Consider the following 20,439-nt stretch of genomic DNA (forward strand, 5'->3'; position numbering starts at 1 on the left):
TGGTGCGTTACTAGCCCAGCGGTTAGTCGGGAGAGCCGATTTGATCAGGCGTTCCCTTAGCCGTCCGCACCGCGGCTTTATATAAAGAACGCTGCGCGAGGAAGCAAGGGCCCAGTTCTCTCCAGACGCGGAATGACACGCCATCTGTGTCGGGAGTCGCGTCGCATCGGTATCACTGCTACAAACAGCCTCGGGTGCCGTATTAAGTTACTAGAGATACGCGGAACCATGAAATCATTTCAAGTGAAGTGTTAATTCTGGGATGATTTTCATTAACTAGCTTCAGTTTGCGTATTGTCGTATTTTCACGTGCCGTCGCGGGACAGACATTCTACCAGATATTTAGCGTGGCGTTTGATGAAATAATCTCATCAAATTATGGCGAGCATTCTTTTTAACATTTAATTCGGACATTTATAGTTGCATCAGCGCATTAGACTCTGAACTGCTCTGTTAGTTAGGTTGTAGGGATACTTGTGTTTTTTATCAGTGAATTTCAGAATATACTCAACTATTTTGGAAAACCGTTTTTGATTAGAAATCCCGGACAATCTCCTAATTCCTCAGAGCTATAAGCTGCAGCTATAATGGTATTCTCAGCTGAAGTGGGCACTAGGATCTCTAATTACTGGCTCCACGTTTTGTTGAATCACTTTCTGGGTGCTAAAAAGTAAATAGAGAGCCAGTGTTGAGAACGGCGAAAGACAGCATTAACAACATTCTAAAAGCCAGAAACTGATTCAACATGCAAGCATTTATACAGCAATTAGATTTTTTACAACTTATTCGCCGCCCCACGGACTGAATAGCGCACTTCTGCAAAAAATGGCTCTAATCACTATGGGACTGAACATCTGAGGTCATCAGTCCCCTAGAACTTAGAACTACTTAAACCTGACGAACCTAAGGACATCACACACATTCATGCCCGAGGTAGGATTCGAACATGCAACCGTAGCAGCGGCGCGGTTCCGGACTGAAGCGCCTAGAACTCATCGCAAGCCAGTGCGGTGATGTCGCTGCTCAGTAATGGTTATTCCTTGTGCTTTACTGTCCTCTTAGTACATGTTGGTAAAACGAATATCACACTAGACAAATTGGGACCGCTCTGTCGCATGGTCATGTAAAATCCCACTTTGAAAATCATTTTGTTTATAAAGGGAAATAAAACGATTATTTCCAACGACGCTGGGCGTCGTATGAAAGACGTGCTGAGCAATCATTTTTTGACTGACTCCAGCTACACGTTAAAGAACAAAATTGCAAATATCTGCCGAAACACCAGATAAAATGCACCTGACGAGTCTGATGGGAGTCGTCGCGTATATGGCTTGAATGACTAGTGTCATGGGCAAACCTTAAAGTATTTATTTTTTCTCGTTAGACTTTATTTCCTTCTTTTCATTTCTCACTTGGTTTCCTTTTCTGTTTGTTCAATGTACAGATTTAATAATATCAGAGATAGGCTAAAATTCTGCCTCACTCCCTTCTCAATTATTGACTCTCTTCCACGACCTCCGACTCCTAGAACTCTAGTCTGGTTTCGGTACACGTTCGCTTCCTGCGTTTTATCTCTAAGTACTTCAAAATTTCAAACAGTCGATTTCAGTGAACATTTCCATATTTCCAAATGCTATAAATGTGGATTTGCTTCTTCTCAACTATCTAAGATAAATTGTAGGGTCATTGTTTCTTCGAATCCTCCCACATTTCTCCGGATTTAAAAATGATACATCTCCCGGTCAGCTATTAAGTCAAGATATAAACAGAAAGCAAGGAAGCATCTTCCGAAACAGGTAAAGGGTGAAACTTCGTGTATGTCACATACCACAAAAACTTATCACTGGAAAATAGGAGTTTTGAAACCGCGATGAGATTCCAAATTTCCAACCAGCCATCAGTGTCTGCAACGACAAAAACTACATGCATCACTTCCTTATACAGATTTGCTCGCCCTGTTAGCCGAGCTGTCTAAAGCACGGCTTTCCGGACTGGGAAGGACCGCCTGATCCCCGGCACGGCGGACGTGCGTCGAGGTCTGGTGAGCAGGCCAGCCTGTGGATGGTTTTTAGGCGGTTTTCCATCTGCCTCGGCGAATGTGGGCTTGTTCCCCTTATTCCGCCTCAGCTACACTACGTCGGCGACTGCTGAGCAAACAAGTTCTCCACGTACGAGTACTCCACGATTACTCTACCACGCAAATGTAGGGGTTACACTCGTCTGGTGTGAGACGTTCCCTGGGGTGGGAAGGGTGAAGTGGACTGCGGTAGTCGTCGTGGGGTTGTGGACCATTGCAGCTGCGGCGGGGTCGGGGTCTCTCCGCCGTTTCTAGACCCCCGGTTAACATACAATACAATACAATACAATATACAGATTTATATGACTACTCTCCAGTGCACTCTTACGTGCCAGGCAAGGGGTATATCGAACCACCTTCAGACTGTTTCTCTACCGTTCCACTCCAAAACAGCGCGGAGGAAAAACGAACACTTAAATATTTCCGCGCGAGCTCTGCTATCTCTTATTTTATTACGAAGATATTTCTCTCTACGTAGCTGGATGTCAACAAAATATTTTCGCATTCGGAGGAGAAATTTGGAGACTGAAATTTCGTGACAAGATTGCGCCACAACGAAAAACGCCTTTGATTTAATAATGTCCAACCCAAATCCTGTATCACGTCAGTGACACTCTCTCTCCTATTTCGTGATAATACAAAACGTGTTGGTCTTCTTTGAACTTTGTTGATGTACTCCGTAACCCTATCTGGTAAGGATCCCATTCTGTGCAGCAATACAGACAAGAGTAGTGTAGGTAATCTCTTTGGTAGATCTTCTAAGTGTTCTGTCAATAAAACGCAGTCTTTGGTTCGCCTTTCCCGAAACATTATCCCTATAATCGTTCCAAGTTAAGTTGTTCATAACTGTTATCCCCAGGTATTTAGTTGAATTAACAGCCTTTAGATTTATGTCATTTGTCGCGTAACCTAAATTTAACACGTTCATTTTAGTACGCACGTAGAAGATTTCACACTTTTCCATATTCTGAGACAAATGCCCCTTTCCTCACCATACAGATATCTTTTATAAATCATTTGGCAATTGCTTCTGATTTTCTGATTATTTTACGGTACACGACAGCATCATCTGCGAAGGATCTAAGAAGTCTACTCAGATTGTCTCCTAAACCTAAGAACAGCAGAGGGCCTGTAACACTTCTTCGGGGACGCCAGATATCACTTCTGTTTTACTCGATGACTTCCCGTCTATTACTACGAACTGTGACCTTTCTGTTGAGAAATCACGTAACCAATATCTGAGACGCTACTCCTTAGTTAGTTAGTTACATGTTCCATAGATTATTTGAACGATTCTCTAATCTAAATAATGTAGAACGAATAAGTTTACAGGATATGTATACATGATTACTGTTAACATTAATGAATGAACATATTTTTTTAGTCCTACTCTACAACTACACTTGAAAGCAAAGTTTTTTCCAAGCTACCAGTTTGTAAATAGAAAATCGTCCACGGAATAGAAGAAACAGTCCATGATAAAGTATTCTAGGTTAGATATACAGTTACTTTTGCTACCAGTCAGATATTTTATTATTGGGCAAATGATAAAAGATTTTTATTGGTGCATATTGAACTCCTTTCTGGGATGAAATGATGATTAAATCGACACACTAGCTGCAAGCAGGCGTTGATATGCATCATTGGGGACATGTTGAAAATGTGTGTCCCGACCGGGACTAGAACACGGTATCTCCTTCTTAGATGGCAGACGCTCTATCCACTTTTTGTTTTTTTTTTGTTTTTTTTTTTTATCTCATTTTGTTCTATATTGTTCGTTCAATTCGTTCAGGGCGGATGTCCGGTGACACCCGTTCATGTTCTTCCTTGATCCGCTCACTCAGTTTTTTTATTACAGAGGTTAGCTAACCCACTGACTACGCACACGCTGAGCTACCGTGCCGGCGAAATGATGATAGAGGACACACAACACACAGTCCCCTGCCGGGAATCGAACAAAACTCTATCCACTGCACCAACTGCAGAGCAGCCATCTGAGGCACCGAAGGCACAGAGGATAGTGCGCCTGTAGGGACTTATCCATTGCACGCTCCCCGTGAGACCCAAGTTCCCAACATGTCCACACCACTACAATCGTAGTGTGCCTAATAGATTCCATCCGAAATCCTGGCAGCTGTAATAATGAGTAATAAAGGTCATTTATCCTCTTCTGTTGTAGGTGTGGACCTCACTGTTCTTTTTAAATTGTCATGGATTATTTATGACGAATTTCACTAACGAATATATATATATATATATTGTGACGGCGCAGTTAAAATGTCCAACTCCTTGAAGACGTCCGTAGGTGAACACCACATATTATTCTTACTGCTTGCTTTTGTACAATCAATATTTTATTTCTATTTTCCATAAGATATTATTAAGTGGTAATATGCAAAATATGTCATGAGGTTAATTCGTTTGTTTAAAATTATACGAAGAGCAAAAGTAGCTGCACTTAATTGTTTGAGACTCTCAGGCAAACATTTTTATCACAAGCCGCTTGTGAGGAACAGTGTCAAAAGCCCTCTAGAAATCTAGTTTTATGGAATCACCTCGGAAAAGAGATAAATTAATACAGTTACAACTGAAGTACCACAACGTGCAATACATCATTTTCTGCGTTAACTCAACGCTTAGAAAGAAAATATTGATTCCACAAAAGCGAGCAGTAAGAATGGTTGAAATGGCTCTGAGCACTATGGGACTTAACTTCCGAGGTCATCAGTCCCCTAGAACTTAGAACTACTTAAACCTAACTAACCTAAGGACATCACACACATCCATGCCCGAGGCAGGATTCGAACCTGCGACCGTAGCGGTCACCCGGTTCCAGACGGTAGCGCCTAGAACCGCTCGGCCACCCTGGCCGGCAGCAGTAAGAATAATATGTCTTCAAGGAATTGGGCATTTTAACTGCGCCATACCACAGAATACTTTAAGAAAATAAAAAAAAATCTTTAATTTCAATGATAATCCGATTCCAGTTACTCTTACAAAGTCCGAGAGAATGTTGTAAGTCTCATTACCGTAGTGATTATCATTTGGAGTTTTTCGGTAGGTAATGCGGTCTATGTACTAGATCAGTCCGAAGCGTGACCTCTGCACAACCTTGTTCGGGTACAAACTGACACAGTACCGGAAGAGGGACTGACTTTGGTCCAGTAAGCCAAACAAAGTGTAGAGAAGCAAATAAACGGGAGTCCTCTGGTCGACCTCCGGGTAGTCCGGACAGAAAGGAGCAACATAAAGCCTGCCGACACTCGCCGGCGCTGGCAGCTTGATAAACGCGCGGCAGCGTGCACCGCGGCCGCCAGCGGGGTCTGGCGGGATGCCCGCGCCTCTGACGTAACGCCCGCCTGTGACGCGACGCCCCCAGCGCGAAAGCCGGGCGCTGGCTGCGAGGTGGCTCCAGACGAGGTGTTGCGACACCACCAGCACCTGTGCTGCCATCTTCTGCAGCAGCACACCTTGTCGCCCACACATGTAGGCGTTATTCGTCATTACTTTTTTCATTCACGTTTCTCTTGCTGTCGAAAGGGCCCTCGCATGAGCAAAAATACAGGGTGTTTAAAAAAAAGTGTCACATACTCCTACACGAGGTAGTATGAGTCAAATCTAGAAGAAATGTCCCTATAATTACACTATTGGCCATTAAAATTGCTACACCACGAAGATGACGTGCTACAGTCTCGAAATTTAACCGAGACGAAGAAGATGCTGTGGTATGCAAACGATTAGCTTTTCAGAGCATTCACACAAGGCTGGCGCCGGTGGCGACACCTACAACGTGCTGATATGAGGAAAGTTTCCAACCAATTTCTCATACACAAACAGCAGTTGACCGGCGTTGCCTGGTGAAACGTTGTTGTGATGCCTCGTGTAAGGAGGAGAAATGCGTACCATCACGTTTCCAACTTTCATAAAGGTCGGATTATAGCCTATCGCGATTGCGGTTTATCGTATCGCGACATTGCTGCTCGCGTTGGTGGGACTGATGACCATAGCTGTTAAGTCCCATAGTGCTCAGAGCCATTTGAACCAATTTGACTGATAGGAACAGCTCTAATATACAGTACACAATACTCCGGACCATGCGTAAAACAGACGAAAGGAAGCTCCAGATTGCAGAGACAAGGATGCTATGCTGATCTTACTCTGCCTACCAGGCAGAGTAAGAAACGACCACAACCCAGGTTCGTTTAAGGTGCAAACATAGCGAAAAAGCTTCAAAAAAATCGCCTACGCTGGTACAGGCATGTCACGAACCGTGAACCAAACCACATGACAAAAATTGTAGTTGACAAAAGAACCGAAAAGAGGCACCGGACGTCCATTGAATACATGGATTAGAACCATAAAGAACGACCTGAAAACGATGGGAGATCATCCTGAAACAACACAAAGACATTCAGAATACCGTAAGAAGAATAGGAGATCCGACGCAAAGAGTCGTAAAGCACGAAAGGAAGAAGCCCGCTATTGGAACGAGCTACCCCCGTATCGACGGCGTGCACTAGCGACGTCGCCAATTACTCCACAGATCAAGCGCATAAGCCAGGGTGGCTAGCTTCCTATGGACCGAAATATAGTGCTCAGGTTCTTCCTGCTCACCAAAGAATATAACTTCGCAGTAGTTGATTCTACGTAACACGCTGAAATTGAGTTGGATCAGGATTCGAGTCGCCACTAATTAACCACGAGTGTGACTCTGAGGTAAAATGAGTGCTTCACACTGTCATGGTCTTCAACGGTGCCGCGAAGCTTTTCGCAAGTACAGCAGGCGTGCTCGGATGGGGTAATTTTAGGGCACAGGCCGTTATAGGCAGGGAACCAGGATCCATTCTCGGTGCGGAACACGTCTTGTCGACGACAGTATGAAACATAAACTAGGATTGTACAAAGATCGAGAAGGAAATTCATCATATCCTTTTCAATTGGAAATGCGAGGCCAATGTGCTGAATTACACTATCTGATCAAAGGTATCCGAACACCGTTAGATGTCGCGAGAGACGGACCCGCCAGTATAAAAGGGGGCGTGGACTATTGTGTTGTCATTAGAGAAACGGTAACAACAGAATGGTCTCTTTGAATGTCGACTATTTATTGGATGTCGCCCGTGTAACATATGAATCAGGAATATTTCAACTCTTTTAAAGCTCCTCAAGTCGACTGTTGGTGATGTGAGTGTGAAGTGGAGCGGCTAAAGCACGAGCAGACAGGCCTCACTTGCTGACGGGCAGAGAATGTCGAGCATTGCAGAGGGTGGTTGTAAAACATCGCATCAAATCAGCGGAAGGAATCACTCGTGAGCAGCAAATTGTTACCAGCAGTCCAGCTAGCACTACGACTGTGCGTGCGGAATTAATAAGAAAGGAGACTAATGGTTGATCAACTACTCATAAGTCATAGATTTCTGTAGGCAACGCTAAGCGACCCTTCAATTGGTACAAGGAGGTACGCCACTGGACAGTGGATGACTGGAAAAGAGAGATTTGGTGTGATGAATCACGCTGTAACATGTGGCAATCCGTCAGCAGTGTTTGGGTTTGGCGAATACCAGGAGAAAGTTACCTGCCGTCATGTGTAATGACAACTGTGAAGTACGAAGGAGATGATGTTATGGTGTAGGGGTGTTTTTCATAGTTGTGGTGTGGTCTCCTTATTGCGCTTAAGAAAACCTAAGTGTTGAAGGATATGAATACATTTTACAGCATCCTGTGCTGCATAGAGAAGAGGAGCAGTTGAGGAGACGAAGACTGTTTGTATCAGCATGACTATCCACTTTGTCATAAAGAAGAATCTGCGAGGCAAAGGTTTGTGAACAATAACATTCCTGAAATTTACTAGCTCAGAGTTCAGACCTGAACTCACTGAAAAAACCTGAGGGATGAATGAGCACGTCGACTGCACTCCAGACCCCAGCATCCAACATCACTACTTTCTCTGGTTTCGGCTCTTGAGGAAGAACGGGTTGCCATTCCTCCACAGATATTCAGACGCCTCACTGAAAATGTCCCCATCAGAGGTGAAGCCATTATAAATGCGAAGAACACCGAGCGAGGTGGCGCAGTCGTTAGCACACTGGACTCGCATTCGGGAGGACGACAATTCAAACCCGCGTCCGGCCATCCAGGTTTAGGTTTCCCCTGATTTCCCTAAATCGCTTCGGGAAAATGATAGGATGATTCCTCTGACAGGGCACGGCCGACTTCCTTCCCCATCTTTCCCCAATCCGATGAGACCGATGACCCGCTGTTTGGTCCCCTACCCCAAATCAACCAACGAATTAAAAAGGTGAAGGGTGGGCACATTTCATATTAATGTTCACTTATTTATTTATTTATTTAGCGTATGCCTACACACTAAAAATCACTATTTACAACTATCTCAAATTACAAACTAATATCAAGGCGACGAATGTAGTCTACTGATCCTTCCGCCGTCACCAGGACCTCTGCTGGATCGCCAGGGTGAGCGCTCAGAGGAAATTCTTAAACTACACGGTGAACAGTCAGTCTGCTTTTCAATGGGCCACAGTCACAACTTGGAGAGGTTGTTTTCTCATATTTGCGCAGCGAATCGGTTCATCTGCCATTGTTTGTTATTACTCGATCAAAAACCGACCAGATATCGCATGGCAACTGAAAACCTGACGATTTGGTCGATATGCACGGTATTGTAAGTTGTTGCGTCGTACCATTAATCTGCCTTGTATCAGTCCAGCAGTCATTAGTATTAAAGCCATTGTCAACTAGCATCACTGCACTTTCTATGACTGCGTGACGGTCAGATACTGTTGGCCCCACCATGCTTGGCGAACCAAACGCTAGCCAGGCGGGGATGCGGAAATAGTGCGCCGGGCAGTGTTCAAACTGTCTTCTCTCCTATTCGATTAGTCCAGCAGCGTGTGTAGCACAGTCTTCCAGCCGCTAATTCCCATACATCTTTCGAATTACCTAGCTTATTTCTGTAACATTCCAGAAGCTTCCTGCCTCCTACCTAACACTCATTATTATTATTATTATTATTATTATTTTGTTACTCTGGTGATGATGACTGTAGAAACCATGGAAGCTCGTGATTAACGCCGGAATGGACGCAGATTACCAACAGAAAGTTTTCCATTTCCACAGAATGCTGTGAACTCGACACACTGAGTCTGCTACCACTAAGACGGTGTCCGTTCCAGTGCGTACGCACCATCTCACGTCTCGAACAAATAGACGCCTGACATTCAGGTTGGACTCCATTTGGAATCGTTGTGCTCAGCGACTGTGAAATGGTAATAATCGCGGGTGAACACAGGATTTCACTGCTTCAGCAGTGGCGAATCAAATGCAGAACTACGCCTGATTTATTAGAGGGTTTGTTTATGAAACTCTCCCGTCGTCTGCTTACACAACTTGGAAACGTGGAAATTGCCTACTGTTTGAAAATGCCCGTATTCTGTCAAATTACCACCTTGGTATTCTCTCCAGTTCACACCAACTCACATTGTTACACAGAACAAAGTTCCTGCAACTACACTCTTCCACCACATCTCCATCACGGAACTTGTAACCACGTATCTTTTATCCAGAACTTCCACTGAAACCTCCGCAAATTTCGCACACTGCGGAGAACATCGAGCGACTGAATTTCGGTAATTATTCTCAACTCTAGCCCGAGAATACCCCATTTCCCAATATCCTCATCTTCTCTTAAGAAGACAGCAGCAAGATGCCTCCTTCCCTTCGACACTTACTATTACTCTGTGCCGAAAATAATGCCCCTGGGGACAAAAAACGAAAAACATGACACTGACAAATCTCGAGTAATCTCGTGGAGGATTTACTGAGATTCTGTTCGTCGTCAGAACCAAAAGGAAAGACTATGAAAGGAAAGACTGTGCGATCACATGGGGCCGATTGTGCAGGTGCCTCAACTTTTACTCACACCTTTGTTGTCTAGTTTTGGCAAGCAATATAAAGGACCCCACGAAAGCACTTTCACAACAAAAAAGGAACCGATTACACTCACTAATACCCCTCGAGAACTCTGAAGTGGAAAATCGTCGGATATTCTCCGTTGAAGTGTTACCGATCTGATGCAAATGTGCTTGAGAGGGTGGACATTGGACCTACGCCATACTAGACGCTATTACTTGTGTTAGACCCTTCACTATATCTGGACTGCAGTTTCAGATGAATATCCAGGACAGTAAAAGCACACAGGGTAGTTGTCAGAACACTATTCTGCCTAATTTCTGCTGTCATTCTGGCACCATGTCCTGTTGGACAACAATCTTCACAACAGGTGGCGTAAGCAGCACCAAGACTTTCCTACAGTTACTCTCTCTCGAAATACGTCGTGCCGTATTATCTCGTTGCCAAGACGAGACAACTCACAACCTAAACAAATAGTTACTTGGCCAAAAGTTCTGACAGAAACTGGGCAATAAAGTTCGTTACTATCCCTCAAGAGATTGCTCTATGAGAGAATCTGCTGGCTTCCTCCGACGACCGGGAGTTACAGCAACAACATATGCTCACCACCAGTCATGCTGAAGCATAACGCCGAGAAGAACATATATACTTCTGCCGTCGCACAGACATGAGAAAAGAGAATGCGCCTGGAAATACATCAAACGGTGTCGTCAGCAATTTATTTAGACAACGCTGGAGCAAAACAGTCTGAGGAAACTTTGGCAGCCGCGAAACAGTTGTCAAACAGTTGCAGAGCTATTTTGGCTGGGCGAGAAAGATTGCCCTGGCGCCTGCCCCGGCTGTTACGCTACGGAAAGAGGTCATTGAGATCTCCCTGTCTGCACCGTGGAAGAAACAATCCGTCAGCGGCTTGTATAAAGGAGGCCTATTGACGCAAGGTCCAACTATAAAATGCGAACTGTATTAATGCCATTTCGTGCTTTCAGTAGGAAAGGAAGCTATCGACTCCCCAAAAAGAAGTAACTAGAATAATTGGTTTAAAAAAGAATGAAACAGCACTAAGTAGTATATAAAAACACTAAAAGATAAAGACATAGCTGCTGAATTTAGTGCGGAAACGGGGAGGGTAATCTAGTACAGAGTAAAATAAAATGTTACTGGAACACCAGGAAAGATACCGGAAAAAATTAAACTGATGCTAAGGTAACCGAGGAGACTAATTAAATACCAGACATAAGACAGGAAGGATGTACGTTTAGAAAATGGATTTTGGCTGATACAGCGGAAACAATTCCAAATAAAGAAAGGTAGCATTGTTTTTGCATTTGAAAAAGTGACGATTCGTTGAGAAGAATGTAATGAAGAAATATGTGATGGACATTATATTAGAGATATTCAGATCACATCAGCAGAGTAGACAAAGTAAAGAATGAGAAAAAATTCTGGTGTTTTCCGGTGTCGTAAATCTGTCACAAACGGTAAACGACTTGAAAGATCAGTTGATCGGAATGGAAAGTTTATTCAAAAGAGGTTATAAGATGGACATCAACAAAAGTAAAACCAAGGTATGGAATGTAGGCGCATTAAGCGAGACGAAGCTGCGGTAATTAAATTAGGAAACGAGACATTAAAAGTAGTATATGAGCTCTTGTACTCGGGCAGTAAAAAAGCTGAAGATGGCCGAAGTGGAAAGGACATAAAATATAGACTGGCGATAGCCAGAAAACCATTTCCGAAAAAATATGTTTAAATGTTACGAAGTCTTTCCTGAAAGTATTTCTCTGGAGCGTAGTTTTGTACGGAATTGAAACATGGGCGATAAACGGTTTAGAAAATAAAGGAATTGACGCTTCGGGAGAATGCTGAAGATTAGACGGGTGGATGAGTATTGGATCGAAATGGACAGAAAAGAAATTTATCCCACATTTGACTGAATAAAGGGATCGGTTGATAAGGCACATGTTAGGGCATCAAGGAATAGTCAGTTTGTAAATGGGAGAAGTTTGGGGAGGGGGGGTAGAGAGTACAGAGAGAGACCAGAGCTTGGCTACAGTACGCAGGTTCACATGCATGTGGTTTGCTGTAATTACGCAGAAATGAATATGCTTGCACAGGATAGAGTGGCGTGAGCAGGTGCATCAAACAGCTCTTTGGAATAAGAACAACTACAACGACGACGACAGGAGATGAAATACAGCGGAATGCACACTTCAGTTTTAACTATGCTATAGGGTCCCAATACGTCAATCGGACTACACAGGACGTTGAGTATAAAAGGTATGCAGGGTTAAAAAGATTAGCAGAAGATACGAAGAGCTGAAAGACGATATCAGATCAATGGAAAGACTGGTAACTGAAATATAAACCTTAAGGAAAATTAAAATATTCATTGGGCTGCGACACGATCCCTGCTTACCATCGGAAGCTGTGAGGGTGAGTGGTTTCCCAGATGTTCCAAAGTTTTTGGAAATAAATCATTTCGTTGATTAAGTGTGGAATCTCGAATATAAATGAACAAACTTTATTAGTAGATCTGTTCCTTTGTTTATCTGAAAAACAGTCCAGAAGTTAAAGGTTAATTATTACGTAAGAGGATTTATCAAGGAGCAAGTCTTGTTTCGTTTTTTTTATTATTTTTGTCTGAGGTATTCCGCATGAGCTCCGTTCCATCCCAAGAACGTTAAAGCAGTACTTGGCATCACGACATGCAAAGAACCTCCCTCACGCACTATGTAGTCAAGGAATACCAACGACCAGAAGATTATTATAATAACGTAAATACTGAGGTGATTCTCTTATGTTTTTCTTCGGAAATTTGTAGTTTGTTAAAAACGAGATGTTTCTAGCAGATTAACCTCAGATAACGTTTTGTAATTAAATGCATAATAAAAGCCTTACTACAAGTCAGACATGGTGAGTCGTGGTTCCGGTTGAAGTTGAATTCTTCTACAGACATAAGAAAAATTATTAATGAGTCTGTGGTTCACAGACTTCTCGGAGCTGAAGACCAGCGTCGAGGAAATTTATAAATTAACTCAATCCTCGCAAAGCGATGATTCCGTTTCCAGATCCAATCCTACAGACGGTTTCAGTATGTCAGAGGGGTCTCGTCCTTGTCACTGGAATTTATCATCTTGCTCCTCAAGCCACTGTTGTCAGATTATGACTATGCACTTTGACTGAAATGGGGCCTACTTCATATGATGGCTAATAATCATTTTACACGGTTCTTGGACAAAAATCTCAGGCGTGTTAAAGTTAGTATCACCTGAAGATGGGGGCTATTAAATTACGAACACAGTAAAAAAAAAAAAAAGTAAATGTCATGTGACTAGAGCCTCCCGTCGGGTAGACCGTTCGCCTGGTGCAAGTCTTTCGATTTGACGTCACTTCGGCGATTTGCGCGTCGATGGGGATGAAATGATGATGATTAGGACAACACAACACCCAGCCCCTGAGCGGAGAAAATCTCCGACTCAGCCGGGAATCGAACCCAGGCCCTTAGGATTGACATTCTGTCGCGCTGACCCCTTTTTTTTCTTAATCTAATTTTGTTCGCTTCATCTGCTCGGGGCGGACGTCGTAAGACATCCGTTTAAGTTCGTTGTTGATCGATTAACTCAGTTTATTTTATTCCAGAGGGCAGATAACCCTCTGACCGAACACGCTGAGCTACCGTGCGGGCTATACCACTCAGCTACCGGGGGTGGACATAAAATCAGTCATGTACCCAAAATACAGAAATATGTACTGTCTGATCAAAAACATGCGGATACCTCTTTGTAATGGGGAACTGACCGCTAGATGCACGAGAGGTGGGCCCGGCAGAATAAAAGGAGACGGAGAAGAGCATTGATGTCAGAAAAAGCATAATGGGACGGTCAGGTGACTTCCGCGATTTAGAACGTGGACTTGTCCTTAGATGTCACCTAATCCATCAGGGACTCTTCAGCCCTTCTAAACCCCCCCGACTGATGGTGATGTGAATGTGAAGTGGCGCGCGGCGTGGCCGCGCGGTTTGAGGCGCCATGTCACGGACTGCAGGGCCTCTCCCGCCGGAGGTTCGAGTCCTCCCTCGGGCATGGGTGTATGTGTTGTTCTTACCATAAGTAGTGTGTAAGTCTAGGGACCGATGACCACAGCAGTTTGGTCCCTTAGGAATTCACACACATTTGAACATTTTTTTGATTGTGAAGTGGATACGCGAAGGAGCAAAGCAAGCAAAAGCGAGACAGAGGCAGATCCCACGTACTGACGGACAGGGACCGTCGAGCACTGTGGAGAATGATGGAATAAAATCGCTTGAAATCAGCAGAAAGAATCACTCGTCAACTACAAACTGCTACGAGCTGTCCAGCTAGCACAACGACTGTGCGTAAGGAGTAGGACTGTCGGTATTTTTAAACATATCAGTATTGCGATATATCGATATTTAGAAATATATTATCGGCTGTCTATATATCGAAAAACGTATCGTTTTATCAAAGTACTGACCTATAAAAATATCGGCTGCATATTATAAATATACTGCCAGTTTTAGAACTGTTTATTCAACTATTGGATATTCTGTACATCAACAAGCTAGCTGCCTACTTATCCTCCTTTTAGCAAGGAATGAAAGGAAAACGATGAACGTTCACTTTACTAGCAATGGTAACTGCACAAGAAGAGGTGTCCGATGGGTCCATCGTTCGGCTTCGTCACATATCGGATTTGTCCGCCACACTTCATGGCGACTTCCCCGTCTTTTCATTTCTGCAAACGGCAGCGACCTAGCAGTGGTAGTGACAAAATTGCGAGATGAAATTAAATGTTGCAATTTCTGTTGGTACCGCCGAGCGCCGATTATGTCAGCAATTCCCCTCGCACGTCTTCCATCTTGTCATCCACACCACCGCAGATCATCTTTGAAGGTAGTGTCTTCTAGTGTTTGGTACGTAGATGATGTCAGACACTTCGCGTTATTGATATTTGACCGCGCAGTCATAATAAGGGGCAGAGTTGGGCAATTTTACTTAGGAAATGTAAACTTTGTAATATAAAGTTGTTTTTTTTTAAATCTAGAATAAATATATAAGCAGGAACAGCGTTTATAATTTAGTAGGATTAGTTGCCTTCATCATACATTTATGTTTAGATTGTAATTTATAGAATTAAGAGATCCTAAGGTTGTTCGCAGATGATTCTGTAATTTACCGTCTAGTAAGGTCATCCGAAGACCAATATCAGTTGCAAAGCGATTTAGAAAAGATTGCTGTATGGTGTGGCAGGTGGCAGTTGACGCTAAATAACGAAACGTGTGAGGTGATCCACATGAGTTCCAAAAGAAATCCGTTGGAATTCGATTACTCGATAAATAGTACAATTCTCAAGGCTGTCAAGTACCTGGGTGTAAGAATTACGAACAACTTTAGTTGGAAAGACCACATAGATAATATTGTGGGGAAGGCGAGCCAAAGGTTGCGTTTCATTGGCAGCACACTTAGAAGATGCAACAAGTCCACTAAAGAGACAGCTTACACTACACTCGTTCGTCCTCTGTTAGAATATTGCTGTGCGGTGTGGGATCCTTACCAGGTGGTATTGACGGAGGACATCGAAAGGGTGCAAAAAAGGGCAGCTCATTTTGTATTATCACGTAATAGGGGAGAGAGTGTGGCAGATATGATACGCGAGTTGGGATGGAAGTCATTAAAGCAAAGACGTTTTTCGTCGCGCCGAGATCTATTTACGAAATTTCAGTCACCAACTTTCTCTTCCGAATGCGAAAAAATTTTGTTGAGCCCAACCTACATAGGTAGGAATGATCATCAAAATAAAATAGGACAAATCAGAGCTCGAACAGAAAGGTTTAGGTGTTCATATTTCCCGCGCGCTGTTCGGGAGTGGAATGGTAGGGAGATAGTATGATTGTGGTTCGATGAACCCTCTGCCAAGCACTTAAATGTGAATTGCAGAGTAATGATGTAGATGTAGATATGCTTCAGGGGTAGTCAAACAGGGCCAAATCTTCAGTTAAGCGTTAATTATTTTCCGTTGCGCAGATTCATTTTACAGCCGCCTGTAGTAGCATCTTCGATCACATTTCAATAGAATATCAGTTAACCTTAAAAACCTTAACTGTATTGTTTCCAGTGATAAGCCCGTAAAAATAAATGTTGTTGTAGTTGTGGTCTTCAGTCCTGAGACTGGTTTGATGCAGCTCTCCATGCTACTCTATCCTGTGCAAGCTTCTTCAATTCCCAGTACCTACTGCAACCTACATCCTTCTGAATCTGCTTAGTGTATTCATCTCTTGGTCTCCCTCTACGATTTTTACCCTCCACGCTGCACTCCAATACTAAATTGGTGATCCCTTGATGCCTCAGAACATGTCCTACCAACCGATCCCTTCTTCTGGTCAAGTTGTGCCACAAACTTAACCCTGTAGTCACCTTATCAGAAGTCTTGTTCCTCCTGCCACCGAACTTCACTAATTCCCACTATATCTAACTTTAACCTATCCATTTCCCTTTTTAAATTTTCTAACCTACCTGCCCGATTAAGGGATCTGACATTCCACGCTTCGATGCGTAGAACACCAATTTTCTTTCTCCTGATAACGACATCCTCTTGAGTAGTTCCCGCCCGGAGATCCGTATGGGGGACTATTTTACCTCCGGAATATTTTATCCAAGAGGACGCCATCATCATTTAATCATACAGTAAAGTTGCATGCCCTCAGGAAAAATTACGGCCGTAGTTTCCCCTTGCTTTCAGCCGTTCGCAGTACCAGCACAGCCAGGCCGTTTTGGTTATTGTTACAAGGCCAGATCAGTCAATCATCCAGACTGTTGCCCTTGCAACTACTGAAAAGTCTGCTGCCCCTCTTCAGGAACCACACGTTTGTCTAGCCTCTCAACAGATACCCCTCCGTTGTGGTTGCACCTACGGTACGGCCATCTGTATCGCTGAGGCAAGCAAGCCTCCCCACCAACGGCAAGGTCCATGGTTCATGGGGGGTACAAATAAATAAAACTTAGAATTGTTGTCAGTTTTCGCCACCCGAATGGGTTTGGTTTTAACAACAGGACTGCTGCGGAACAGCATCTGACCATTGACAAAGCTGTTTAACTGTATTCGCTGACTCCGAGTTGCAACTCTGCCAAAGCGATTCAGGATTCACAACAAAGGGAAGAGAAATATGAAAGCTGGGAGAATATAGTGTAAGTATAAAGAGGCGGGAATCAAAAGGCAGGTGACGCAAATGGGGTGAGGCGGGCGCCCCCCGCGACGCCTTCCGGCTGGCGAAGCTTCCAGCGGCGGAGTGGGCGCCGGGGCTAAGTTTAGCCGGGGGACTGCACCCCGCGGGTTTTCCCGCCGGAGTCCTCCCCGCGGCGACGCCGAGCCGCCTCCCGCCGCCCCGCCGCCGCCCCCGCGCCGCCGCCGGCCATGAAAAGCGCGCGCCAGACGGCGCCGGCAACAGTCGCCGCCTGACCCCCCGAGAGCACTCCGCGCGAGGCCAGCATCGCAACCGTCGCCTAGCAACCAGCAGTCAACATGCCGGTAAGGCGCGGGGGTTCCCCTGTCCAACCTCGCTCCGGCAACAGGCCGTGCGGTCAGCTCATTCACACACTAGCTGTCCCTTTTTTCAGTCCTATTGTAGTTCAGATAATCTTCGTCATAGTGGAAACCACTAAGTGAAGGCAGCATTTTCTACAATTTAGCTGCATTTTTGTAGACCGCTTTTTCATCTACATCTACATCTACATGGATACTCTGCAAATCACATTTAAGTGCCTGGCGGAGGGTTTATCGAACGACCTTCACATTTATCTGTTATTCCAATCTCGTATAGCGCGCGGAAAGAACGAACACCTGTATCTTTCCGTACGAGCTCTCATTTCACTTATTTTATCGTGGTGATCGTTCCTCCCTATGTAGGTCGGTCTCAACAAAATATTTTCGCATTCGGAGGAGAAAGTTGGTGATTGGAATTTCATCGAAAGATTCCGTCGCAACTTTCCAGCCCAAGTCCTGTATCATTTCTGTGACACGTTCTCCCATATTTCGCGATAATACAAAACTTGCTGCCTTTCTTTGAACTCTTTCGATGTACTCCACAGCCCTACCTGGTAAGGATCCCACACTGCGCAGCAGTATTTTAAAAGAGGACGGACAAGCGTAGTGTAGGCAGTCTCCTTAGTAGGTCTGTTACATTTTCTAAGTGTCCTGCCAATAAAACGCAGCCTTTGGTTAGCCTTCCCCACAACATTTTCTATGTGTTCTTTCCAAGTTAAGTTGTTCGTAACTGTAATACCCAGGTATTTAGTTGAATTTACGGCTTTTAGATTAGACTGATTTGTCGTGTAACCAAAGTTTAACGAGTTCCTTTTCGCATCCATGTGGATAACATCACACTTTTCTTTATTTATGCTCAAATGCCACTTTTCGCACCATTCAGATATTTTTTCTAAATCGTTTTGCAGTTCGTTTTGATCTTCTGATGACTTTATTACTCGATAAACGACAGCGTCATCTGCAAACAACCGAAGACGGCTGCTCAGATTGTCTCCCAAATCGTTTATACAGATAAGGAACAGCAAAGTGCCTATAAAACTACCTTGGGGAACGCCTGAAATCACTTCTGTTTTACTCGATGACTTTCCATCAATTACTATGAACTGTGACCTCTCTGACAGGAAATCGCAAATCCAGTCACATAACTGAGACCATATTCCATAAGCACGCAATTTTACTACGAGCCGCCGGCCGAAGTGGCCGTGCGGTTAAAGGCGCTGCAGTCTGGAACCGCAAGATCGCTACGGTCGCAGGTTCGAATCCTGCCTCGGGCATGGATGTTTGTGATGTCCTTAGGTTAGTTAGGTTTAACTAGTTCTAAGTTCTAGGGGACTGATGACCACAGCAGTTAAGTCCCATAGTGCTCAGAGCCATTTGAACCATTTTACTACGAGCCGCTTGTGTGGTACAGTGTCAAAAGCCTGTCATCCCGCTGTAGAGTCAAAATGACGTGCAGTTGTGAGAGGAGTGGCAACGCATGAGGGACAATACGCAGTGGTGTGTGAAGTGAACTGTCCGGCCGTGACGTATCTCATACCGGTCTTTCCGAGTCATATGAAATGAAGTTACCCTGACCTCTCTCCAAATAGGATACTGTCCATTAACGAATTGCTTCCTACTTGCGAGGGAAGATGCCTCAGTCCGTGATGCTGTGACGTATGACTGATCACTCGCTACATTTTAATAAAGTACATTTTCTATTCGGACCAGAGGGTAGCCGTTATTGTGTGTGGTGAAACGCCTTCTGTTCTAGCTGAAGATGAGACGAGTGTTATACAGCTTTCTAAATTTTGTGCGTTGCCCGAACTCGAACCTAAGTCTTAGGTTGGAGATTTCAGTGTGCCACTTCTGTCTATTTTTAACTAAATTTTCAACAACTAGTATTGCAAAAAATTGTACTTCGTGCGTATGTGTGTGTGTGCGCGCGCTTGTGTGTGTGGGTGTAAATATGAGCAAAACAACTTTAAAGAAACTATCTTTCAATAATTTCAGTATATTTATTTCTAACTTCAGGCGCTAAACAATACTGCCCAAACAATGCCGTCATTATCATTCGTCACACAATTACTTCCGGCTTTTTAATTCATTAAAAAGTGTTTAGCTGTATAAAAAGCTAACTCCGTAATTGTTAATCTATCCTCAGTTTCATTCTTCGGTCAGCATTAAAATTTTCTACATTCCTTCCACCTTAAATGCACCGACTACCTGTCAAACCATCAAGAACAGTACAATTGCTACCAACAGGAACCGTAGTCGTTCATGTGAATAAGCTGACACTTTCGTGCCACCCTCTTCGATTTCTTACGTTCGCAGTACTGTGTTCCAGCTTGGCTTTGGAAACGCAGTGCGTTTTTTACACAGCTAAGCATTCGATAATAGCTTTAAAAAGCCGAAACTAGTTCTGTATCGAAGCAGAAGGCTAAATGAACACAGCCTAATAGAAAAAAATCCGCTCTCATTCAGGTACTTCGTTGCGCGTCGCCAATCCCTTTCGTCTTCCCCCATTCATTTAGTAATATAAAAGTACAAGCATAACCGATGGGCAGAGCTGTATTATGAATGCCACAGTATTAAGTCTATAACACTGTCTTGTGACGTATTGCACATGAAGGTGATTGTATAGCTCTTACATTGGTTGGCAAAATTTGACTTCTAGCAGAACACTGCCTACAGAGAGATTTCTTTATTCACTACTGCTGTAAGCACTAGCAAAGGGCTCACGTAAATGCCAAATTGGTTCAAATGGCTCTGAGCACTATGGGACTTAACATCTGAGCTCATCAGTCCCCTAGAACTTAGAACTACTTAAACCTAACCTAAGGACATCAGACACATCCAAGCCCGAGGCAGGATTCGAACCTGCGACCGTAGCG

At 43.9% G+C, this 20,439-nt stretch overlaps 2 protein-coding genes across 2 annotated transcripts in view; one reads left to right on the forward strand and one right to left on the reverse strand.

Annotated features, from left to right (window-relative positions):
• LOC124617135 (muscle-specific protein 20-like) overlaps nt 1-20,439 on the reverse strand; it is a 166,952-nt gene that overhangs the window by 58,298 nt on the left and 88,215 nt on the right. The window lies entirely within an intron of this gene.
• Nucleotides 17,401-20,439, forward strand: part of LOC124617151 (muscle-specific protein 20) — a 35,069-nt gene continuing 32,030 nt past the window's right edge. Inside the window, exon 1 of the mRNA XM_047145242.1 lies at nt 17,401-17,551. Coding sequence (XP_047001198.1) covers nt 17,546-17,551 — 6 coding nt within the window. The 5' untranslated portion in view covers nt 17,401-17,545. The remainder of the gene's footprint in view (nt 17,552-20,439) is intronic.

This window comes from Schistocerca americana, chromosome 1 (genome assembly GCF_021461395.2).
Source record: "Schistocerca americana isolate TAMUIC-IGC-003095 chromosome 1, iqSchAmer2.1, whole genome shotgun sequence".
NCBI lineage: Eukaryota > Metazoa > Arthropoda > Insecta > Orthoptera > Acrididae > Schistocerca > Schistocerca americana.